Raw genomic sequence first — 20,359 nt, forward strand, 5'->3', positions numbered from 1 at the left:
AGGGTATTCAGGACACAGACAGCTAGTGGTTGGTTAGGTGATGTTTGCAGTTTGCAGGCATCGCTTAGAGCACCTTTAAGTTCACCTGTAAAGGTTATAGTGAATTTTAAATTCATCCTGAAATTTCACCTAAAAGCCGAATATCCCTGACTTTTTGTGAGTAGTGTAATTTCAGTCACTGATCTTCATAAAGCAGATCACTAGTTAAGTCAGTAGAGAGACATTTGAAATCAGTCTAACTAGTGTGTCAACAAGTGATAGCATACAACAGTGCATATTTACAACTTCATAACATTTGCCATTTTGATTATTGTCTTTCAAATAGACATACAGTAAGTGTGCCGTTTCTCTTTAGCTAACATGCCCGACTTCAGCAATCCATTGCTATCCAATTTCTCACCATGTATTACATTGTTAGTTCCTCATCTACGAGTGAAAACTGAGCTACATCGTTCTGACACATCTAATGTGAGGGACAAAGCATTAAAGGTACTATGAGGTCCAGAGGTGTTAGTGACGTATTGGATCGGTCTTCTGTTCTGTCTGAGTGGATGCTGTGCAGACGTGAATGGAGTCAATTACAAGCCCTGGCTCAAAGCTGCGTACAGGACAGCGGGGACGCCTGGTGTTTGGGGACGTTCGGCCTGGTGGAGATCTTTGTCTTGAGATGAACACACGCAGACCTGTCACACAAACAGAACTTCATAATTACACCAAGTTCTTTTTCTCTAAATTCCATTCCATTGTTATGCCCCCCCCCCCCCACAAACAATACATTATGTCTGTAAACACAGTGATGTGAACAGATGTAGCAGAGTCTGTGGCCATTGGAGGGGAAGGCAGCAGAGAGACAATGCCTGGGCAATTAGTTCAGACAGCAGCAGGCCTGATTGGTACTCTGGTAGCAGCCTGAAGGCAGACCTACCTGTGTTATTCTGACTCCTGAACACCTGCACAGTTATCTTTACCCCCCGAGGCTATGGCTAAGTACTCCGCCCTGAGAGAGAGGCAGGAGGGAAGAAAAAAGTACAGAAAATGCGTAAAGATAGAGAACAAGTTGAGAAAAGCAGAAAATTAGGCAAAAAGACACATCTGAGCGACTCTGATGGACAGAAACAGGACAGTAGAAGGGACCAAGGGAAGTGCTTGTGCACTAAAGGGGAAACAGAAGAATTCAGAAGCTGACCACAGAGTGACACTTCACAGAAGGAAACGGAAAACAGAAAAGTTCAGGCCCTCGATTCTGCAGTAACTCTTAAGGACAATAAAAGTCAACCACTTAATGGAGGTACAGGAGGCATTTCCTCCATTCCTTGAGCATCTGCACACTCAGCAGTGCATACAGGTAGTGGTGTAGTCTAGTTAGCTGTAGTGGGTATACTGTGATGTAATCTAGTTAGCTGTAGTGGGTATACTGTGATGTAGTCTAGTTAGCTGTAGTGGGTATACTGTGATGTAGTCTAGTTAGTTGTAGTGGGTATACTGTGGTGTAGTCTAGTTAGCTGTAGTGGGTATACTGTGGTGTAGTCTTGTTAGCTGTAGTGGGTATACTGTGGTGTAGCCTAGTTAGCCGTAGTGGGTATACTGTGATGTAGTCTTGTTAGCTGTAGTGGGTATACTGGTGTAGTCTTGTTAGTTGTAGTGGGTATACTGTGATCCACCCCAAATGTTAATACATATCCTAGCCTATTGTAAGTGGATAGACTGAGATGATGATGTTTTTAAGTGGGTATACTGCGTAGTCCTGCGTATCACGTAGACTACAGCACTGCATACGGGTGAAGCAGGGCTAAAAGAATGGCTACTTACGCGCTCTCTCTCAAGGCCTCCTCCCCTGCGGCCGCTATCTTCCGGTAACAGTACACCATCTCAACCACCAGCCATAACTGGAGCCCAATGATCGATACGTACATCATTACCTCCGACAAGATGGAGGCCAAGCCTCGAGTGGCTGAGGGGGAGAAAGTTACAGCGTTATTATAGGCATGCCGAGTAAATCGAGACGTAAGTGGCATGAATGCTGTGCATGGACGTGCACTCCATCTCGGACTACTCAAATGGCACAACTTCAGCAACAGCACATCCAAAATAATCTTGTCCACTCTATCATGTCAAGGTGAGCTGCTGAATTTTCTGTTCACTTGTAATACAGCTAACTGGCCACAGGGATGTGCTATTTCAAAAGGTGACTATTGCCTCCCATCATCTCTCTCAAATAGTACAAAGGCTAAAATACAACAAATGAAATTACCACAAACTGTTAAAAATCTAACTTAAAAAACATTTAAAAAAACTATTAATTCCAATCGAAACTGAATGGCTCTTGTAAAGTAACTGGGTTATCCTTGGCTGTCCCCATCGACAGAATGAAAAATTAGAGGATTTTATGACTGTCACTGACTCATAACACCCTCACCAATCATCAGCCCTGCTTTACTACACAACCATGATCCTTCTGTTATATGAAACATGGATTATATTTATTGGACTGAAAATGTTTTTTAAATGAAATTGACCTTAAAATAGACATGCAGTTAGAACACTGGAGTCTTCAGAACATGTTCTCTGTCCTGCATCAATATCTCATGGCCTGACAGCGATTCACAGCCACATACTGTGTACAAGTACTCTGATGTAAGCTAACTTGATACTGTGACCTTGGTTACATCAATTATTTCAACAACAGGTGGCTTTTAGTAACAGCGTCCTTGGTTTTGATACCTCTAATCAGGCCGTTGAATGTGCCCATTTCGTGCGCAGTTAGCTGATTCGTGTCCGAGGGCAACGGATGCATTTCCCTTGCACTGTACTTCCACCTGATATCACAGAGTCTTCTGTGATTCAAGCACCGTCTAGTCTGTCAGTGTTACTACACACCTGAAGGCCCTATCCTGTGTTAGTCTGTGTGTTTCATTTGTTTTAGCTGTGGAGACCAGGTGGGTAACTCTGTACTGACATTATTTCCAGTCAGATCTTCTGGGTCTTTAAGATCTATCCTGGTTTTGATAACCTAATTTTCATTTGACTAATAATATAATAATTTGACTATTATTAAGTTTCTGTCACGGCTCTGAATCCCGAAATTGTGCCGATTGAAGCTAGGTGGCCCTGAGCACACACAGATTTCTAACATCTGTAACTTTGAAGTTATCCTTTCAAATTCTTTGAAATAATCCTTTCAAATTCTTTGAATATGCCGAATTTATAATATTTTTTTTGTTCTCAACTGTTCGCCCCCAACATTTCAGCTTGCTCAACACGCTGGCCAATGACTATGAAGAACAGCTCTGGAGGTTGTGCCTCTCATTTTGTAAATTACGGACTCTAAGTTTAAAATGTATACACTACTGGCACCAGTTGCCCTGTGACACCCCCGACACCAAAATGTCAAATGTTACTTCCATCTCTTCTTCATCATCACCATCATCATCTGTCACACTCAAACTCTCACTCACCTTTGGGCACCACATTGATGACGACGAACTTGGTGGTGTTGGTGTGGTAGTCATAGTTGGTGAAGGTGAGATGGCGGTCAAAGTGACAGCGGTAGGTGCCTGTGTCATTGAAGGTGACGTTGAGGATGTAGATAGAGCCGTCCTGCACGTCCAGTGTGTTCTTGCTGCCATTCCAGTCCAGACGGCCGTAGAAACGCTCGTCACGGATGTCGAGTTCGTCTAGCTTTGGGGCGTCTTCAGGGTCATATCTGAAGATCTATGGAGGGACAGTAGAAGAAACTAAGTATCTAATGCAGTGGTCTTGCTGAGGCACACTTGTGTGCCGTGAGGCAAAGTGACGTATGCGCTATGGAATTTTGAGGAACCCAATGCTTTTAGTGCTTTTTTGTACAAGGTCATTAAATAGGCTAGCGGGGTATTTTTAAACGCATCAGTGACACAGCTTCTGTGTTTGAGGTAGTCAGAGATTCATCTGAGGTAGTCAGAGAAACATCTTTTGTTTTTTAAAACCTGGCCATCATTCTCAGTTCATGATGTGAAACTGAGATCCTTCTCACGATTCCTTCTAGGCAACCTCGCCACTAGTGTTGGCTACTACCTGCGGTTGTTAGCAAGCAACGTTCTTTTGCATGAACTATAGACACTGACTGGCATGTGGAAGCATTGAGCTGATTCTTCAATGTTTGCGGTAAAGGTCTTGTCTATGGTGCCTTACATTTTTTCCTAGTTATTAAATTAGCTTTAGCTAGACTTAGAACTTTGCACTTCAAATTAGGGCCTGTGGATTCAGTTCCACTCCCTCAATCACACATAGTTTTAAAATAGCTTTTCTTAACTTCCACAATATCCAGCATTGCAATGTATTTGGCAGCCGTGGCCTACTGGTTAGCGCTTCGGACTTGTATCCGGAGGGTTGCTGGTTCGAACACAAACCAGTAGGAACGGCTGAAGTGCCCTTGAGCAAGGCACCTAACCCCTCACTGCACCAAATTTCCCTCTTAAGGGGCAGCCGTGGTCTACTGGTTAGTGCTTCGGACTTGTAACCGGAGGGTTGCTGGTTCGAACCCTGACCAGTAGGCACAGCTGAAGTGCCCTTGAGCAAGGCACCTAACCCCTCACTGTGTGCTCACTGTGTGCTGAGTGTGTTTCACTAATTCACAGATTGGGATAAATGCAGAGACCAAATTTCCCTCACGGGATCAAAAGAGTATATATACTATACATACTATATGCTATTACAGGTTAACTGGCAGACACATCATAGCTAAGCATCACATAATAGCTAATGAAGAACCACCACCAAAGCAATACTTGGAAAGACTAGTATCACATTAAGTTTATTTTTGTTTCTATCTGCATTTTTCATTTTTATGGTCAATACATGCTGCACCTTTCAGCAATATTCCAATTAAAATCATCTGGGTGGGTAGAGCATTCACAGTTGTCAAAACACATGACCTTTTTTTCAGGTCACCGTTCCATTGTAGGTCAGCAACACTGTGGCCCTGTCAGGCCCTTACTGAGCTCAGAATAGACAAAAAGCTCAAAGGTCAAACCCCTGTCCACATTCTCACTCTGTCTCTGACTCTGTCCTTGACATTCCGTTGAACAGAATCAAGTTACACAATGTTGTGCTGCATCCAAGCAGAACTGTACATACACACATACAAACACACCAATGTACAACCACCTAGTGCACTGTAAGTACACACATCCACACACTTACATTCAATCTCTCATTCCATAATGTGATTATGTGTTTTAACACTATTGAAGCAATGTCAAAGTTTGAAAAAAATGTTCACTCTCATCTTGAGACACAGTTCTCACAATACTCGCCAATGTCATGCCTTCCGTTGTCACATCTGTAGAACATTTCTGCTTTAGCAACTAACTTAAGATGGATGACATCGTTGACATAGCAAATCTATCAGTGAACCTTGAGGTGGTGCTTCACTTTGGCTTAGTGCAGAGCGGAGCCAAGGCATCTGGCTAATGGGCTAAACTCTATTATGTGATGAGGTTTTCTTGCCAATTGCCAATACAGAGACAAAGCACCTCAGCATAAAAAATGCATGTGTCTGCCCTCTCATGAGTCTAATGGACAACAGCAACTGCTCAGATGTCAGTCTGGTCACTCTTATAGACCAACTAAATGCATTGGTTTTCCTGTTGTTCCTATTACAACTTCTACTACATAAAATATGCTGAGTAAAAGCTGTTATGTATCGGGCTATCCTAAATGTGCCTGCCACTGTAGTTAGATTTGCATCGTATAAGAGGTGATACAGATCAGCTATGGTCAGGTTCATACTTGGTATATGCTTGTTGCCAGGCATGAACGGGAGTCTGTAAACTAACCAGTGTTAGTAAAACTTCCTGAGCATGAATTCTGAGGCTGAAGTGGGCTTTTTATGGCACTTGACATGACACAACCCAATAGCACAGAATAGTTCAGGCAGCATACTAAAAAACACATCCAGAACATTATGAGTAGAAACAAAAAGTCACCCACAACAAACAGTGACCCTAATACACATGGTCATGCTTAAAAGTGCAGTCAGCGATTGTATGCGACTTCCTGCGCAATTGCTGACTGCATCTTTAATGTCTGAGCAAGACAGAGTGGGAAGCATACTCACATGGGAGAATTCTCTCTCTCCCTTGGCCATGAAGTACCAGTCCACTGTGGCGGTGGCCTCCACCTCCCCCCTCAGCTTGCAGGAGATGCAGCCCATCTTGAACCCCTCACCTGCCACCGCCTCCGTGTCCGAGTCCACCTCCACGCACGCCGCATGACTAAGACAAGCTGAGGACAGACCACAGGCCCAGAGGTTATGACCCCACAATCAGTGCTCTCCACTGGGCTTTCACAGTGTAGGGTCCAGTCTCCTGAAAAGGAGTTCTGGACTAGTTCTGGACTAGTTCTGGGATAGCGTGACATCGCTTTACTTCTCTCAGGTTAGTCCAAGACTAGTCTGGATTCCAAAACGGAAAAAACTAGCCCTACAATATTACAGGGAATGTGCTCAGACATGGCTACTGCTACCTACCGAGATATTATTTCAAATAATGCATACAAAATTTTGACAGATTTTTTTTTCATTTTAGCAACTGCAAGCACTCCACATCTAAGTTACATGTTAGCAATGGGGCATGAGACAGAAACTTCCAACATCAGTCTTCTGGTACTCATTTACGTGCGCATTCCCATTACTTACATTTGCATGCTGTTATATTTACGTTGTTGTTGTTGTTTATTATTCATGAGGTAGCTCATATCAAGGCATTTTTTTGTCTTGCATATTTTATTTCCACTCATTTTCAGAAGGCAGTGCCTATTTTTAGTTCCCAATCAACTGTGCCACGTATTAACAGCACAGTAATGGTTGTTTTGACCCATCGCTAATTATTTAGCCTGTCACCGAGTCACAGAAAGAACTTTCCGTGTGAGAGGAAATAAATTGCTCGCAGATGCTTTGTTTACAATCCCTGGCAATTTGAGCTCTATGTAGCTTATCTATAATCATATATAGCAGCATGGGTCTATATATGGCATCAAGACAACACATCGGCGGAGAGCCACACACCTGTGCTTCCAAGTGCCTCTCACACCGCACTCTGTAGCTTTGACTGAAGCATCTGCACCGCTGTAAATGTACATGTTTAACAGTAACACTACACAAAAGGTCCTCTTGCTCGAGATCAATCTGTGATCCGGGGTTACTTCCAACTATGACTCTCTGCTGCAGATCTTTTGTACGAGTCCAACTGAGGCACTCGCCACTACACAATACTGATACACAATCTTATTGCTGACACCATCGTCGCCTTCTCTTTCTGCTGAACTGGGTTATGGACAGCATCTCTAGGAACTGATTTGATATTGCTCTTTTTTTCTCTTCAGAACATTCTGGGAAAAAAATCACTGAGTTTGTTTTTTCACAGCTGGAAGAAAGAAAGGGCTCTTGGGGTTGGGGGGTTAGGTAAGCGGGATATGGGAATGCGGAAACACTTCTGTAGCAGGGAGGAAGAGAAGGAGAAGAACAGAGAGAAAGCAGGGAGAAAGAGAGGAAGAATTAACACAGTTCCGAGCAACAGTCACACAGCCATTGTTGTGGTAGCATTTAGGGAAACTCAAGGGAGGGGAGGGAGAGCAGTGTGTGTGTGTGTGTGGGGGGGGGGGGGGGGGGGGGGGGGGGGGGTTATCAACATAACTATCACAGTTGCTACATATGCCACTCTCATAAAGCAGGAAGAAGAGGGAGACAAAGGGCATGAGAGCAGCAAAAGGAGCATGCTGCACAGAAGACACAAATCACATGACAGACATACACATGGAAGACAACACAGTTAATACACATACAGTATAGTAAAGTACACCACAACAGACCACAGAGACACAGATGCCCGACAGACATAGACACAGACAGAGATACAGACATAGAGAGACAGAGATAGAGAGAACACTGTACAGCACAGACACTGAGGGAGGTGGGGAAACAGTTTAGATGGGAGAGCTACAGGTTAAATGCAGGCATGTGAAAAGACAGCGTGAGAGAAAGATGGACAGACAGAGAGAGACATATCATGTGGACGTATCGTATCATGAGACTAACGGCATCAGATAAGCAAGGCAGCATCTCTCCCAAAGGGTGCCCTGGGGCCATCATGGGCTCCTTCTCGACCTTCAGGGCCATCAGTCACCCGCAATATCAAAGTCATTCTCTAATGCGAGCGCTTGCTCGCGCACAGATTACGTTACGCAACACATCTGCCCTGAAAACACCGGATTATGAGTCAGGGAGAACCTTTAATCCACGCCATTGGTTTATGCCTCCGTTGGGGCTTGAGCACCAAAAAATGGCCCCTGGGAGTTCTGCCTGCTTGCCTGCCTGAAAAAAGAGCTTCAATAAATAATCTGCTGCTCCCGCAGGCTAGGCTGCTGGGAGTTTATGAGGATTACTACATTTTCTCAGAGAATCATTAGCTGTACCAACGAGGGGCAAGACGGGGCAAGACCATCACAAGGAGAAATGAAACAAACAAACACAGTAAAACAACAAGAGCCGCTGTAGGGTTCCCATGGCAACGTTTGCTAATCGTGTCAGAGATGTATAGAGACCGGTATCCAGGGAAAATGTGTCGCCTCCGTGACATTCCTGGGACTCAGGGCTCACGGGAGTTATTTTCCATGCAAGCACATAGTGTGTTCACTTTCTCTGCTGCTTGAGATCAACATTGACACGTCCCCATCTTCAGCAAGGCCAGACACACACACACACACACACACACACACACACACACACACACACACACTGATCTAGAGACAGATAGGACACTGCCTCAGGGAGTAGCGAACACTAAAGATCAGGCTGATTACTGGTGGTAGGTCAAGTGGCTGGGGAATTATGCTCTCTGAGTATGAGAGAGATACAAATGAGAGGAATTGGAGAGAAGATGGAGTGGGGAGTGTTCAGTATGCCCTTTATCCCTGTTCCTCTCCTTCATCTCCGCACAAGCCCCTCTGTCCACAGCTACTGAATATTTCATCAGGTGGGAGGGATCTACAAGTTATGCTACTGATTTAACTGGCTGTCTCCTCATTCCATCAATCTGTGTCTCTTCAAAAAACGCTCACCCAATCCCAATTAGCCTAGAGCAGACACCGCAGTCCTCAGACGTCCAGTGGTTACACGCAATGGGGATACGAGAATGCAGTTCAAACTGCGTCGCAGTAGCAGAGCGAGGACTGCAGCGAGACGTTCAACAGAACAAAAGAAAGAAAGCAAAATATCCACTAGCTCAGTTCCCTTGCTCTTATTGGATCTGCCTGTCTACAAGCCTTCTCTCTCACCTCATCCCTCTCTTATGCACTCTTCTCTCTCTCTCTCTCTCTCTCTTCACCCGCCCTACTCTTAAATGATTAATGAACACTTTTCCTGTCTGGGTCTCGAAGAACGGAGACACATTATCATTTCCACGCACCCTTCTTCTCCCTTCATGTATGAAACAAAAGCTCTGAATTTATATTTGTAAGTTGTTTTGGATGAAAGCATCCTTAACCTTTTCCACACGAGCAGCAGTAAAGACCAGTAATCCCACCAGTTGTACAGTTAAAACTGACCCAAAGGCACAGCTCTGTCTGCTGCGGCCCTCTAATGTAGACTTGCCTTGCTCTCCGAAAGCTTCTCATTTTGCAGCTCATTGCTCTCCAGGTCAGATGAGTATGACCGCCTGCTCAGGCAGACCGCCTCTCACGGCCCCTTGGCTCCTTAAGCACTCTATTCTCCGTCTCCGATATGAACTGCTGAGACTTTCTGTCTATGCAAAACCATAATGGAATCACACTCTCTCTCTCTCACACACTCTCTCTCTCTCTCACACTCTCTCTCCATCTTCCACTTTCTAGTCTTCATCTCACTGCCTCTCTGTCAGGTTCTTTTCCATTACCATCCTCCCACAGCCTGCCCCCTCACACACACACACACACACACACACACACACCACCACCACCCCCAGCCTTTCTCTCTAGCCACATGGCTGCCTCAGATATGCTGACCAGCACGACCTGTCAGCTACATAAAGCACTGCCATATATCCTCTTAATAAATACTTTATTGTATTATGTACATTATGTGTGAGAGAGTAAGCATTTTACACTATGCATGACAGAGATGGGAGGAGTAACACATTATCAGCGTGTGTGTTTGACAGTGACTATGTGTGTGTGTGTGTGTGTCTGTCTGTGCTCACACATACTCATTTGAGTGCAGAGAGGGGAGCAGAACAGGAGCCCTTGAGGTGATGCAGTTTTCCACGCAGTGCTCACCCACACCACACACACACACACACACACACACACACGCAGTGCTCACTTACTGAGGGCTCGTGCGTGAGACACCCAGAACATGAGCCCTGTGGAGGGCCTTCTGATGACGCACAGAGACCAGCTCCCTCCACACCCCCTCACCCCCACCACACACACACACACACACACACCACACACACACACCCCCTCACCCCCACCACACACACACACACACACACACACACACACACACACACACACACACACAATGTGTACTGAGTCTCTGATGAAGCCAAGGCAAGGCAAGTTTACTCAGAGGCAGTTCAGTGTGCCCTTCATAAAAAGGACAAAATAGTAAATAATAGTAAAGAAAAGAAAAAAGTAAAGTACATAAAATAAAATAATTAAAATTGTCATAAAATATAGGGTGCATATGATTAAAAGGAGGTGCGTTTGATCAGTTAGCAGAAAGCATCTGAGAACAATTTGGTCTTACTTATGTATTGAAGTAATGTGGTCAGTTCAGGTAGTTTTTATAAATCTAGCTGCTGGATTTTGTATCACCTGTCCTGAAGCTGTTTGATAGTCTTTTTAGGAAAAGCCCATTGCAGTGATCAACCCTGCTGAAAAGCCCATTGCAGTGATCAACCCTGCTGAAAAGCCCATTGCAGTGGTCAACCCTGCTGAAAAGCCCATTGCAGTGGTAGATGCATGAATGAGTTTTTCTAAATCAGGTTTTGAAATGTGAGAGATGTGACTCTCTCCATTCTACTCTAGGTTCAGCATCGTCCTCCTCGGCCCAGGGCTGCATGAGCATTAGCATTAGCCCACATACATCCCATCTGTCAGGGCCCCTTTTGTGTGCAACACACCTCCCCAATCACAGCAGCAAACATGCGTGCGAATGGCTGCCGGCCGCTTGACCTTGGTGGGGGGAGGAGCGGAGCGGACAGGAGAGGAGAGCCCTGAGAGTTCAGAGATTATCAGGCCCCCACTGAAAATATCCTGCATAATGTGCGCTTTTTTGTCAGAAGCCATTAATGATGGTAGGCCTACGATTCTCAGGGAACAGGGAAAGCCTCAAAGCTGGCATGATTAAAGGCCAAATAAAACATTCCTCTCTGTCTCACCTAAAACGTATTTGTCCAATTACATCTGTCGATGGCTAATTCGTCATAGTAACAGCTGACATCCTCAAGGTCTTCATCCATCACGTTTAATGTGTTACCTGTCGCCATTGGCTAATCTCTGTCAAGGGATAGCCAGTGATCACCTCATCATCAGCTCACAATTTAGTTAGATGGGAGCCAGGTGAGAAATAGGCAATATAAACCCCACTAACAGAGGATTGGGATCATATCCATCCTGGGACTTGCTTGTCATTCTGTCTGTCTGTTTGTCTGTCTGTTTTCTGTCTGTCTGTCTGTTTGTCCCCAGCCAGTTCTTCCCTCTTATCTGGCCTGGGTGAACGACTCCCGTATCTGTCTCTGTTTCGAGTGAAATGCTTTTCATTTTGAAAGCATGAACCACATGGAAGAAGTGTTTTCCTCCAAAAAAAGAGTTACACAACTAACTGACTGATGTTGCATAATGGATTTAGCTCTCTCTTCTCACTCTCGCCCAACTTGGCCAGTTTCCCCAGTTTGACCATCTGTTTCTTCCCCCCCGACCTGGTAGATCAAAGCAGTGGATATCTACTACCCCTCTTTAGTCCCTCAGGAGTCCCTTTGGATTCCGGTATTCATAAGGTGGAATAATGAGGAGGCCATTTGAGGTTTCTCCCCTACGCAAGCCATCCTTGCCCTTCTAATGCGTGCACATCTGAAGCTCAACCCCTCTTGACACCCGGTTACGTCATCTACCTGCATCAGCAAGAACGCCTGGCTCACTCCCCCAAGGCTCTGAGCACAACAAAAACAGGCTTTCAGAAGGGGGGGGTTCAACTCTCGGATCCCCTACCTTGAATTTCTAGATAAAATCAACATGTAAACAAGCAGAGTTTAATTTTAATTTCGATATTAGGATTTATTATTATTTTACATGACTTATTTAATTTCTTGCTACTTGTGCTTGAGTGAACACACACACAGTGTTTGTTGTTGGTTCTCACACTTTTGCCGGCGTTGCCTTTACACATGCTGACTACAAGCTGTCAGTGGCATACTTGTACCATAACGCAAGCGGACGTAGGGATCATGGGTGTCCACTAAGAGTGGCGGTTTGCATCAGATGGTGCCATCAATTTTACCAACACCATGTGGCTTTACCCCATTACGTCCACTTTACCAACACCACATGGCTTTACTTCATGACATGCTTAGAAAAAATAGAGCATCTGGTTAAGGCTTTTAAGGTGGGCCATCTAGGAAATTGGGCAATAGTTAAACGTACACACACACACACACACACACACACACACACACACACCGGCATGAATGGAGGGTAACAGTGAGGCAAACCTGGCGCACGACCACATTTCTATTACACTAACTATTTATCTCTGTTCCTGATAAATAGCATGATCCATCCTTTGAGGCATATAGTGAATCAACACCCAACACACATACACACACTTCAAAGGAGATGAACATGCTCCATTCAACCCAGCTCCATTGAGACCATCTCAAGCTTTCTCCTTTCTACCTCCTGGAGTCCTTCCTGTTCTAATATCTCCAGACAGTTACAGCAAGACAGTGGGGTTTTGTTTTGGAGAAACAGATGGAGAGAGAGAGAGAGAGAGAGAGAGAGAGAGAGAGAGAGAGTAGCGGCTCATGCATGCCTCAGCAGAGCTAATCAAGTCAGACAGTACTCACCGTGCAAAGTGCAGAGAGCGAGAGGGACTAGCAGTATCCGCAGTGCAGACATCATCATGAAGAGGCGTCTCTTTCTCTCTCTCACACACACACAGACTCACACACTCTCTCTCTCTCTCTCACACACACACACACACACACACGGTTGTGTGTGCTCACACACCCCCTGGCAGGGGGGAGATGTGGATGTGAGCAGGTAGTCTGCCACGAGGCGAGGGCTCTCTGTGAAGAAAGCGTGTTGGTTGGTCCAACCCAACTCCAGAACGTGCTGAAGGAGAAAATCACAACAGAGAAGAGAACAGGAAAAAACTGGACCGCGACTCGACCCCCGTGTGACCACACAAGGAGCTGGGGTTGGGGTGGAGGTCGGGTGGGGTGGGGTGGTGTGGGGGAGTCTGTCTTGGGAAGTGTCTGTGATCAAAGGGCGTGTCTCTTTCTCCTCCTCCTCCTCCTCCTCTGGCTCTTCCTCCCCAGTCTGAGGGAGGTGGGGGGGTTGTGCTGTGGGATGACTCTGATCACCAAGATCAGGTCAGTTCTTAGTTCCAGTCCGAGGCCTACCCTGCGGTCTTTCACCGGCCTGTCTTGGATCTTGGCTCGGGCTGTCCCGCGTGCTGCACGCCTCTAGTCGTCTAGTATCTGATGGCTCAGGGAACAAAAGGAAAGGAGGGGCAGGTGTGGAAGCCTCGGGCTTCAGCCACTCTGTTTTCAAAGACTTTGTTCATCTGTTTATAATAACACACACTTGTGTGATAGCCGGCGTCTGCCCAGATAAAGCTAGTCCACAGCTCAGTTCAGTTCCTTACAATTTAGTCCACAGTTCGTCCTTCTTGCTTTGAGAAAAAAATACAAGTTCGTGCTGTTTTCAGTGTCCTTCTCCAAAGTTTTCACCAGTGATTGCAATGATGTAGAACATGAATTTTAGGAAGACTTGTGTGTTAGGTTTATGGTTTAAACATGTAATACAGACGTGAGCTGTAAATGCCTCATGGAATTTGTGCAATGTGTGGAAGACAAAGATGTTCAAAGATAGCCGATGGTTTGGAAATTTCTTACATATGAATATTATATCTCTGTCTGTAGCTTTTGATAATGTGTCTGACCTGAGTAGACTTTTAAGCAACTAAGAAATTCACAGTGAGTGATAGTAGTGACAAATGGAAGCATGGACATATTCATGTCTTTGGCTCTAGGTGTGCATTAGCATTAACATTAATATTATTGCTGCTTTCTGCTCATATTGCTCTTCAGTATAGTCCATGTACACATCTAAACTACATAGCTTAAAAACACATCTAATGCATGCAACACATGCTAGTATTAACAATCAATTGTTTTAATCTTGCACTATGTTATGATATATACAAATAACATTTTTTTGTAAAATAATCTACTGGTGTTAGGTTCCAGCTACAGTATACCTGTTCCTCGCAGAATGGTGTGTCACCAGTTGCCCATCCAAGTGTGAATTTCCGTTTATCATCCGCATTTATTTGGGCACATAAGCACCATGTGTGCTATAGGCTAGCTGTTTGTTTCTAGAGCCCCTTCAACCTGTTCTGGAAACAGATTCTGTTCACGACTGGTGAGGCTCACGATTTACTCAACAGTGTATTTTAACCGACAGCAACAGTGATATCAGTTGTAGCCTACAGTATAAGCCACGATGCCGGTGCTTTACCAACAACTATAAACGATGCTCGGGGTCTAAGCTATCCTAGCCTACTATTTTCAAAATACATGTATTTTATATAGCCTACACATTGTTCTAAGTTCTGTTGATTGGCTAGCCTACTAGATGATGATAACAGCCGGTGTGATGAATTACCTAAAATAGACTTCAACGTCGTTTGCCTACCCCTTACCCATTAAATTATCTTCTGGTCACTGAAAGGACGCATTCTCCACGAATATACTCTCCATATCAAAATTTTACATTTCCTCCGTCATCCCATCCGACTGTCACCCGGAACTGCCGTGGACTGGGCTAGCCTATAACCTCCCGATAGGACAGACAAATCATTCCGTTAGTGACTCTGCCAAACCCCCTCACAGCTGAGCGTTGCGGATGACAGAAAACACAGGCCTATCAGCAAAAGAGGCGCTCAGAATGAGCAGGCTATTCCGGAGCCGCAGACTCTTCTAGAAGATATTGCGCGTCCTTCGGCATGTGACGGACGACCGCAGCTTGAAAAAAATACTGGTGCATCGGCGAAACGGAACGATGTGCAGAGGGAGTGGTGTGGTAATCAGCCTTTGGGATGGGGAGAGGAAAGGATGGAGGGGGGGGGGGAGTGATGCATTGCGGTAGTGGGATGGAGGGGGAGCTAGATCAGTGTAGTTGCAGTTGTTATGGTAACGTCGATTTAGTAGGCCTATCCAGTGGTCCACCGTCACATGCTGTGGATAGGCCTATAACATGAAATATAATGCCTACACTGAAATGAGTTAAAAGCATTATTTTTTTAATAAAAAATACAATGTTTTTATTATTCTGCTGCTTGTCTCATAATAGTGACCAAAAATGAGCAGGCCTATTCTGGCTGCAATAACAGGTCATCATAATGCAACCAGAGCCCGCAATGCCCAAATCTTAGGCCTACGTATGACCTGCAGAGCTAGAGGAGGGAGGATCACAGTATAGTTAATCAGCAGTTTGACCTCAGTAAGATCAATCAATAGCCATCCACACACACACACACACACACACACACACACACACACACACACACGCACATTCACACTCATTGCCAAAACGTATCCAGATTTGCTCCTCTGTAGAAACAGGTCAATGGAAGCTACATCAAATGCTGATTTAATGGGACAAAGTTACCCAGTGTGCAAAAAAATGTGTAACAAACAAACAAAATGATCAGCATTCAGAAATAATATTAAGTGGGCATGTATGATCTAACAGAATGACAGGCAGAACTTTTGAACCTATTACCTGTTACTATCTGCTTTACTGTGGATATGGACCTATGAGAAGGCGCCTTCTGAGCCTCACAGGCAGCAGTGCACCCAGCTTGCATGCTTCTCTAAATGTTTAAATGTTGAAGAATTCTGACTTGAAGTGTATGAGGTTTTTTTTTAGTAATTCATGGTGGACTTCTGTTGTCCCATTCATAACAATATGATCATATTTGTCTTCTAATCACACTATAGGCTAACCGAATTAATGAGAGTTCGTGTTTTGTCAGATTGAAATAGTCTTGTTATTGTTATGGGTTTGAGTATCTGCAGCCATGTTTACACCACCCAGCTCCAAATACTGATGGCATTCTAGCTCATTGTTTCGTTTTAAGAGGTCAAAGCAAGTGGTATATTTATAGATGTTTTAGACTATATTAAGCAAAGTTTTGTGAGGAGGATTAATCTGTCGCCAGCTATATGGGCAATTGGTCCTTAAAATTACCAATGTTACCAATCACAACAGGATTGTATGATAAAGGCAGAATCCTATGTAACAGGCTAAATTAAGGTTAATAATCAATTTGCTGGTATTTGTTATACTACTTTAAACTTTTATTTCTTTAAAATCAGAGGCGTTAGACATAATCTATTATGTAATGTTCCATTTACTTGGAAATTAAATCACCTCAATATTATAGCAGAAGTGTGCATCAGTCATCAGACATGGGGTTAGAACATCCTGGTATTTCACTGTTTAAGCCCCTTTAAATCTGCTGAATTATTGAAAGTCTCATACCATCAAACATTGTTTTAACTTTCTTTGTTCTGAAGAAAGCCAGAGGCTATGAATCACCAATCCTTTAAAGGAATATCAAGCAATTATATGCCAATGCACTGCATGTCTCTCTCTCTCTCTGTGTGTGTGTGTGTGTGTGTCTGTAAACCACCAGTTTCACTTATGGTTTACCCAATAAACGATAGGACTAAAGCAGTTATGTTTAGAATATCCACTGGGGGAGTATTTGTTTGCCCATTTAATTATCATAATGAAGTTTAGAATTTCAGATAATGACACAAAACCTATATTTATCTTCCCCAGATGAGTCACTTTATAATCTTTAGCATAAATGTGATGTAAGGGGAAGCTGCCTTGATGTCTTGGTATGGGAACAGGAAATACCTTTAAATATAGGTTGATTTATTTAGCTTTTATTCAAAGACATAACATACAAAATGTTGAGTCTTACTATATGATCAAATGTTACAATAACAGCATGGCATCCATTATCTAAAATCCAGCACACCTTAATGCAGTGTTTCTTAACTGGTGGGTCGGGACCCAAAAGTGGGTCACGGAACCGTTCTGGGTGGGTCATGGAGCTTTTGTTAAAAAATAATAAATCGCTCATTTAAAATGCTACCTTATAAGATCTAATTTTGGACCTTTATTTTGATAGACTTTATTTGTATGTCAGTCATTGCCATGGACATGGATAGACAATGTTTATGTGACAGGTCATGTTAGACATCATTTTAGTGGTAAACACAAGTAGTAGGCTACGACCCTGAATATCTGAAGTAAGATATGGATTCACTTAAATTGAGAACAAAATGGGACAGAAACCCCAGTGTGTGGTGTGCAGTGAATTGCTGGCACATGAGAGCATGAAACCATCAAAACTAAAATGCCACATGGAAACCAAGCACCCCTGTCAAAGACAAACCTGTTGGGTAGCCTACTTTGAAAGGTGACATCAGCAGTTGAAGACTTCACAAATGTAATGCCAAACATCAGTATTTTCCAAAACAAATTAAATAGGCCTAAAGGCACTTCGGGTGTTTTAGTATGTAGCTCACCATATCTGTTGTCTTGAACGCAAAAAAAAAATGTGTCACGACTTGATGAACATGGAAAATTGTGGGTCCCAAAGCCAGACCAGTTAAAAACCACTGCCTTAATGAATATACTGCACATCATGAAACTTGACCCTTACACTGACTAAGCTAACACACCAGCATGCATTTTGTTTTCATTAAGCCCTGTCTTTGGCCAGTTTTCCTGTGCATTGTCAGTGGTAGAGTTTAAAAGAGATTGGTGCGTATAGATTTCATTGGGGATGTTGTTTGTCATTGTATTATGAACATGAATGCATATGGGGAGATATGCACTTTTTCAATATGCAAAGTTATACCTGCTGTTCAACCTCTTGTTCCTTTTATTCTTCATGCATTCTGTTGTGCAGCCATATATATATACGGTATATGTGTGTGTGTGTGTGTGTGTGTTTATTGTGTGTGAGTGGGAGTTTATGCATGGCCATGCATGTTATGGGCGTGACATGGGTTTTGTTCGACAGAAATAAACGTTGGCAAGTTCAAATCTTGTTTTATAATTAGAGTTGTATTATCATTAGAGTATTTTCAAAGTCATTTTATTTCACACCTTGGTTTGTTCTGTTTTGGGTGTAATTGAGCACATTTGAATTCACTTAAACTTGCATCTATATTTTTCAGTAATCCATAAATCCATGTTTTAGTGTTTCTATAAGATTCATTCAAATGTATGCAATACAACTGACATATTTTAGCATTACTATAGTGATAAAATTGCTTAATTTTGTGATATTTTAACTCTTTTGTTTTAGAGCCCCCTTTCAGAAAAAGTTGGGATGCTGTGTAAAAATGTAAATAAAATCAGAATGCTAAACATGAATGAATAGCTGAATAGCTAAACATGTAAGCCATATTGAGAATATTGACATATTAAGGATGGTGCCATGTCAACGTATCAGTTGTCTAAACAATGATTTTCTAAAACAAATAAATGTGAATTTGATGCAAAAAAAAAACACATTTTATAATCAATCAATCAATCAATCAATCAATCAACTTTTATTTCCATGCTCAAGGTCCAATAAATACATAATACAAACAACAGCACATACAGAAACAACAACAGGACAATTAAAAAAGGCCATGATACCATTGTTTCCACATGGATGACTGGTATCGCACAGTACTAAGACCAGGGTTTGACAGCAGCATAATGATAAGGTTACATGAACCATTCAATCTGCAAATAAAAGTGTACATTAGATTTCTCAACAGTGCACGGAATGTATTGACTCCTACCCTACAAAATAGTTCACTTGCACTGCTCCACCTGGGTTTTTTAAGCAGTATACGCAAATCATCTTTAGGCAATCTGGAGCTTCTGGATGCTAGACTTTTTAAACCTAGTCCATAGGGGGGCATAGAGGAGTGCAGTATGCAATAAACAGGTTTATTTTAACTTTATCTGAGCACCAGTGGAATTTCCTAACCACCATATTACAGTAGCTTGTGCATATAGCATGCGGCGCTGCCTGTAGATGTCATCATCACACATTTGATCTGTGATGATGTGTACAGTATATATTAAGTTTTATTACCAACAGTTAAAGTTTTTTTTTAAAACCAACCACATCCTGTTTTGCTCTTAGTTGGTCAGATAGATCATTCATATACATATTAAAAAGGGCAGGTGAGAGTAACCTCCCCTGACGAACGCCAAATGGTGTAGAGACTGCATTCCCCCACTTGACCTGCATGGTTAGCATACCAATATGCCATCCTAATTATGCTATTGGGCACACCTTTTTGACCTTTAAAAAACAACTTAAAATGATTGACTCTGTCAAAAGCCATTGATGCATTAATAAAACAAATTAAAACTAAAGAATTCTGTCTTCTATACATTTCAACCACTTACTTCAGGGCATATAAAAACATTATAAAAGATACAGTACATTATAAAAGTTTGGGCAGAAAAAGATTATGCAAAGTTGTATAAAAATATCTATATTTATCTAAATCTATATAGTTATCATTGTTATTTATGGTATTTTGCAAAAGGAAATATTACATTTATTGTAAAACTATTGTGTCCACACTAAATGTTCCTCATTACCCTAATGTGTACACACTATTTACCTGTACACTGTTCCTTTAAATTTACAAGCAGACCCATGGTGCATCACTTGGAACAAAAAAATGTGTTAAAATGCTAATACAAAAACGTCTATCCCTAGTGTTCTTTAATGTTTTTGTAGAAAATGTCATAGTACTATTAATAAAATATTGTTTTCGGAAAATAGGACCCGGACATGTTCACTACAGCTTCATGAGAATCACCCTTAAGGAAAACAATGCCAAACTGCATGGAGTTTTGCCTAGTCCCTTGATACAATTTTGCCCCGATTGTCTGGTCTGTCGGTACTGTCTGTTTTTGACTGTGGATTCTGTCTGTCATTTTTACATGCATGGCACACCACAACTCAGGCACCAGTGATAGTGTTTTAATCTTGTTGCTTGTGGGCTTTTTCTATCTC

At 42.9% G+C, this 20,359-nt stretch overlaps 1 protein-coding gene across 2 annotated transcripts; it reads right to left on the reverse strand.

The window, feature by feature from the left end:
* Window positions 1-5: 5 nt before the first annotated feature.
* On the reverse strand, window positions 6-15,359 carry scn1ba (sodium channel, voltage-gated, type I, beta a). Of its 2 annotated transcripts, XM_042108449.1 has the most exons (7): window positions 13,080-15,359; window positions 7,046-7,105; window positions 6,098-6,264; window positions 3,456-3,711; window positions 1,810-1,951; window positions 926-997; window positions 6-683 (listed from the first exon to the last, which is right to left on the reverse strand). In XM_042108449.1, exons 3-6 carry the CDS (start codon window positions 6,191-6,193, stop codon window positions 931-933), a joined length of 561 nt encoding a protein of 186 aa, XP_041964383.1. In that variant the 5' UTR covers window positions 6,194-6,264; window positions 7,046-7,105; window positions 13,080-15,359; the 3' UTR covers window positions 6-683; window positions 926-930. The 2 variants fall into 2 exon arrangements, with proteins under 2 accessions (XP_041964383.1, XP_041964382.1); XM_042108448.1 differs by lacking the exon at window positions 7,046-7,105.
* Between the last annotated feature and the right edge of the window lie 5,000 nt (window positions 15,360-20,359).

This window comes from Alosa sapidissima, chromosome 10 (assembly GCF_018492685.1).
Source record: "Alosa sapidissima isolate fAloSap1 chromosome 10, fAloSap1.pri, whole genome shotgun sequence".
In the NCBI taxonomy this organism is placed as follows: domain Eukaryota; kingdom Metazoa; phylum Chordata; class Actinopteri; order Clupeiformes; family Clupeidae; genus Alosa; species Alosa sapidissima.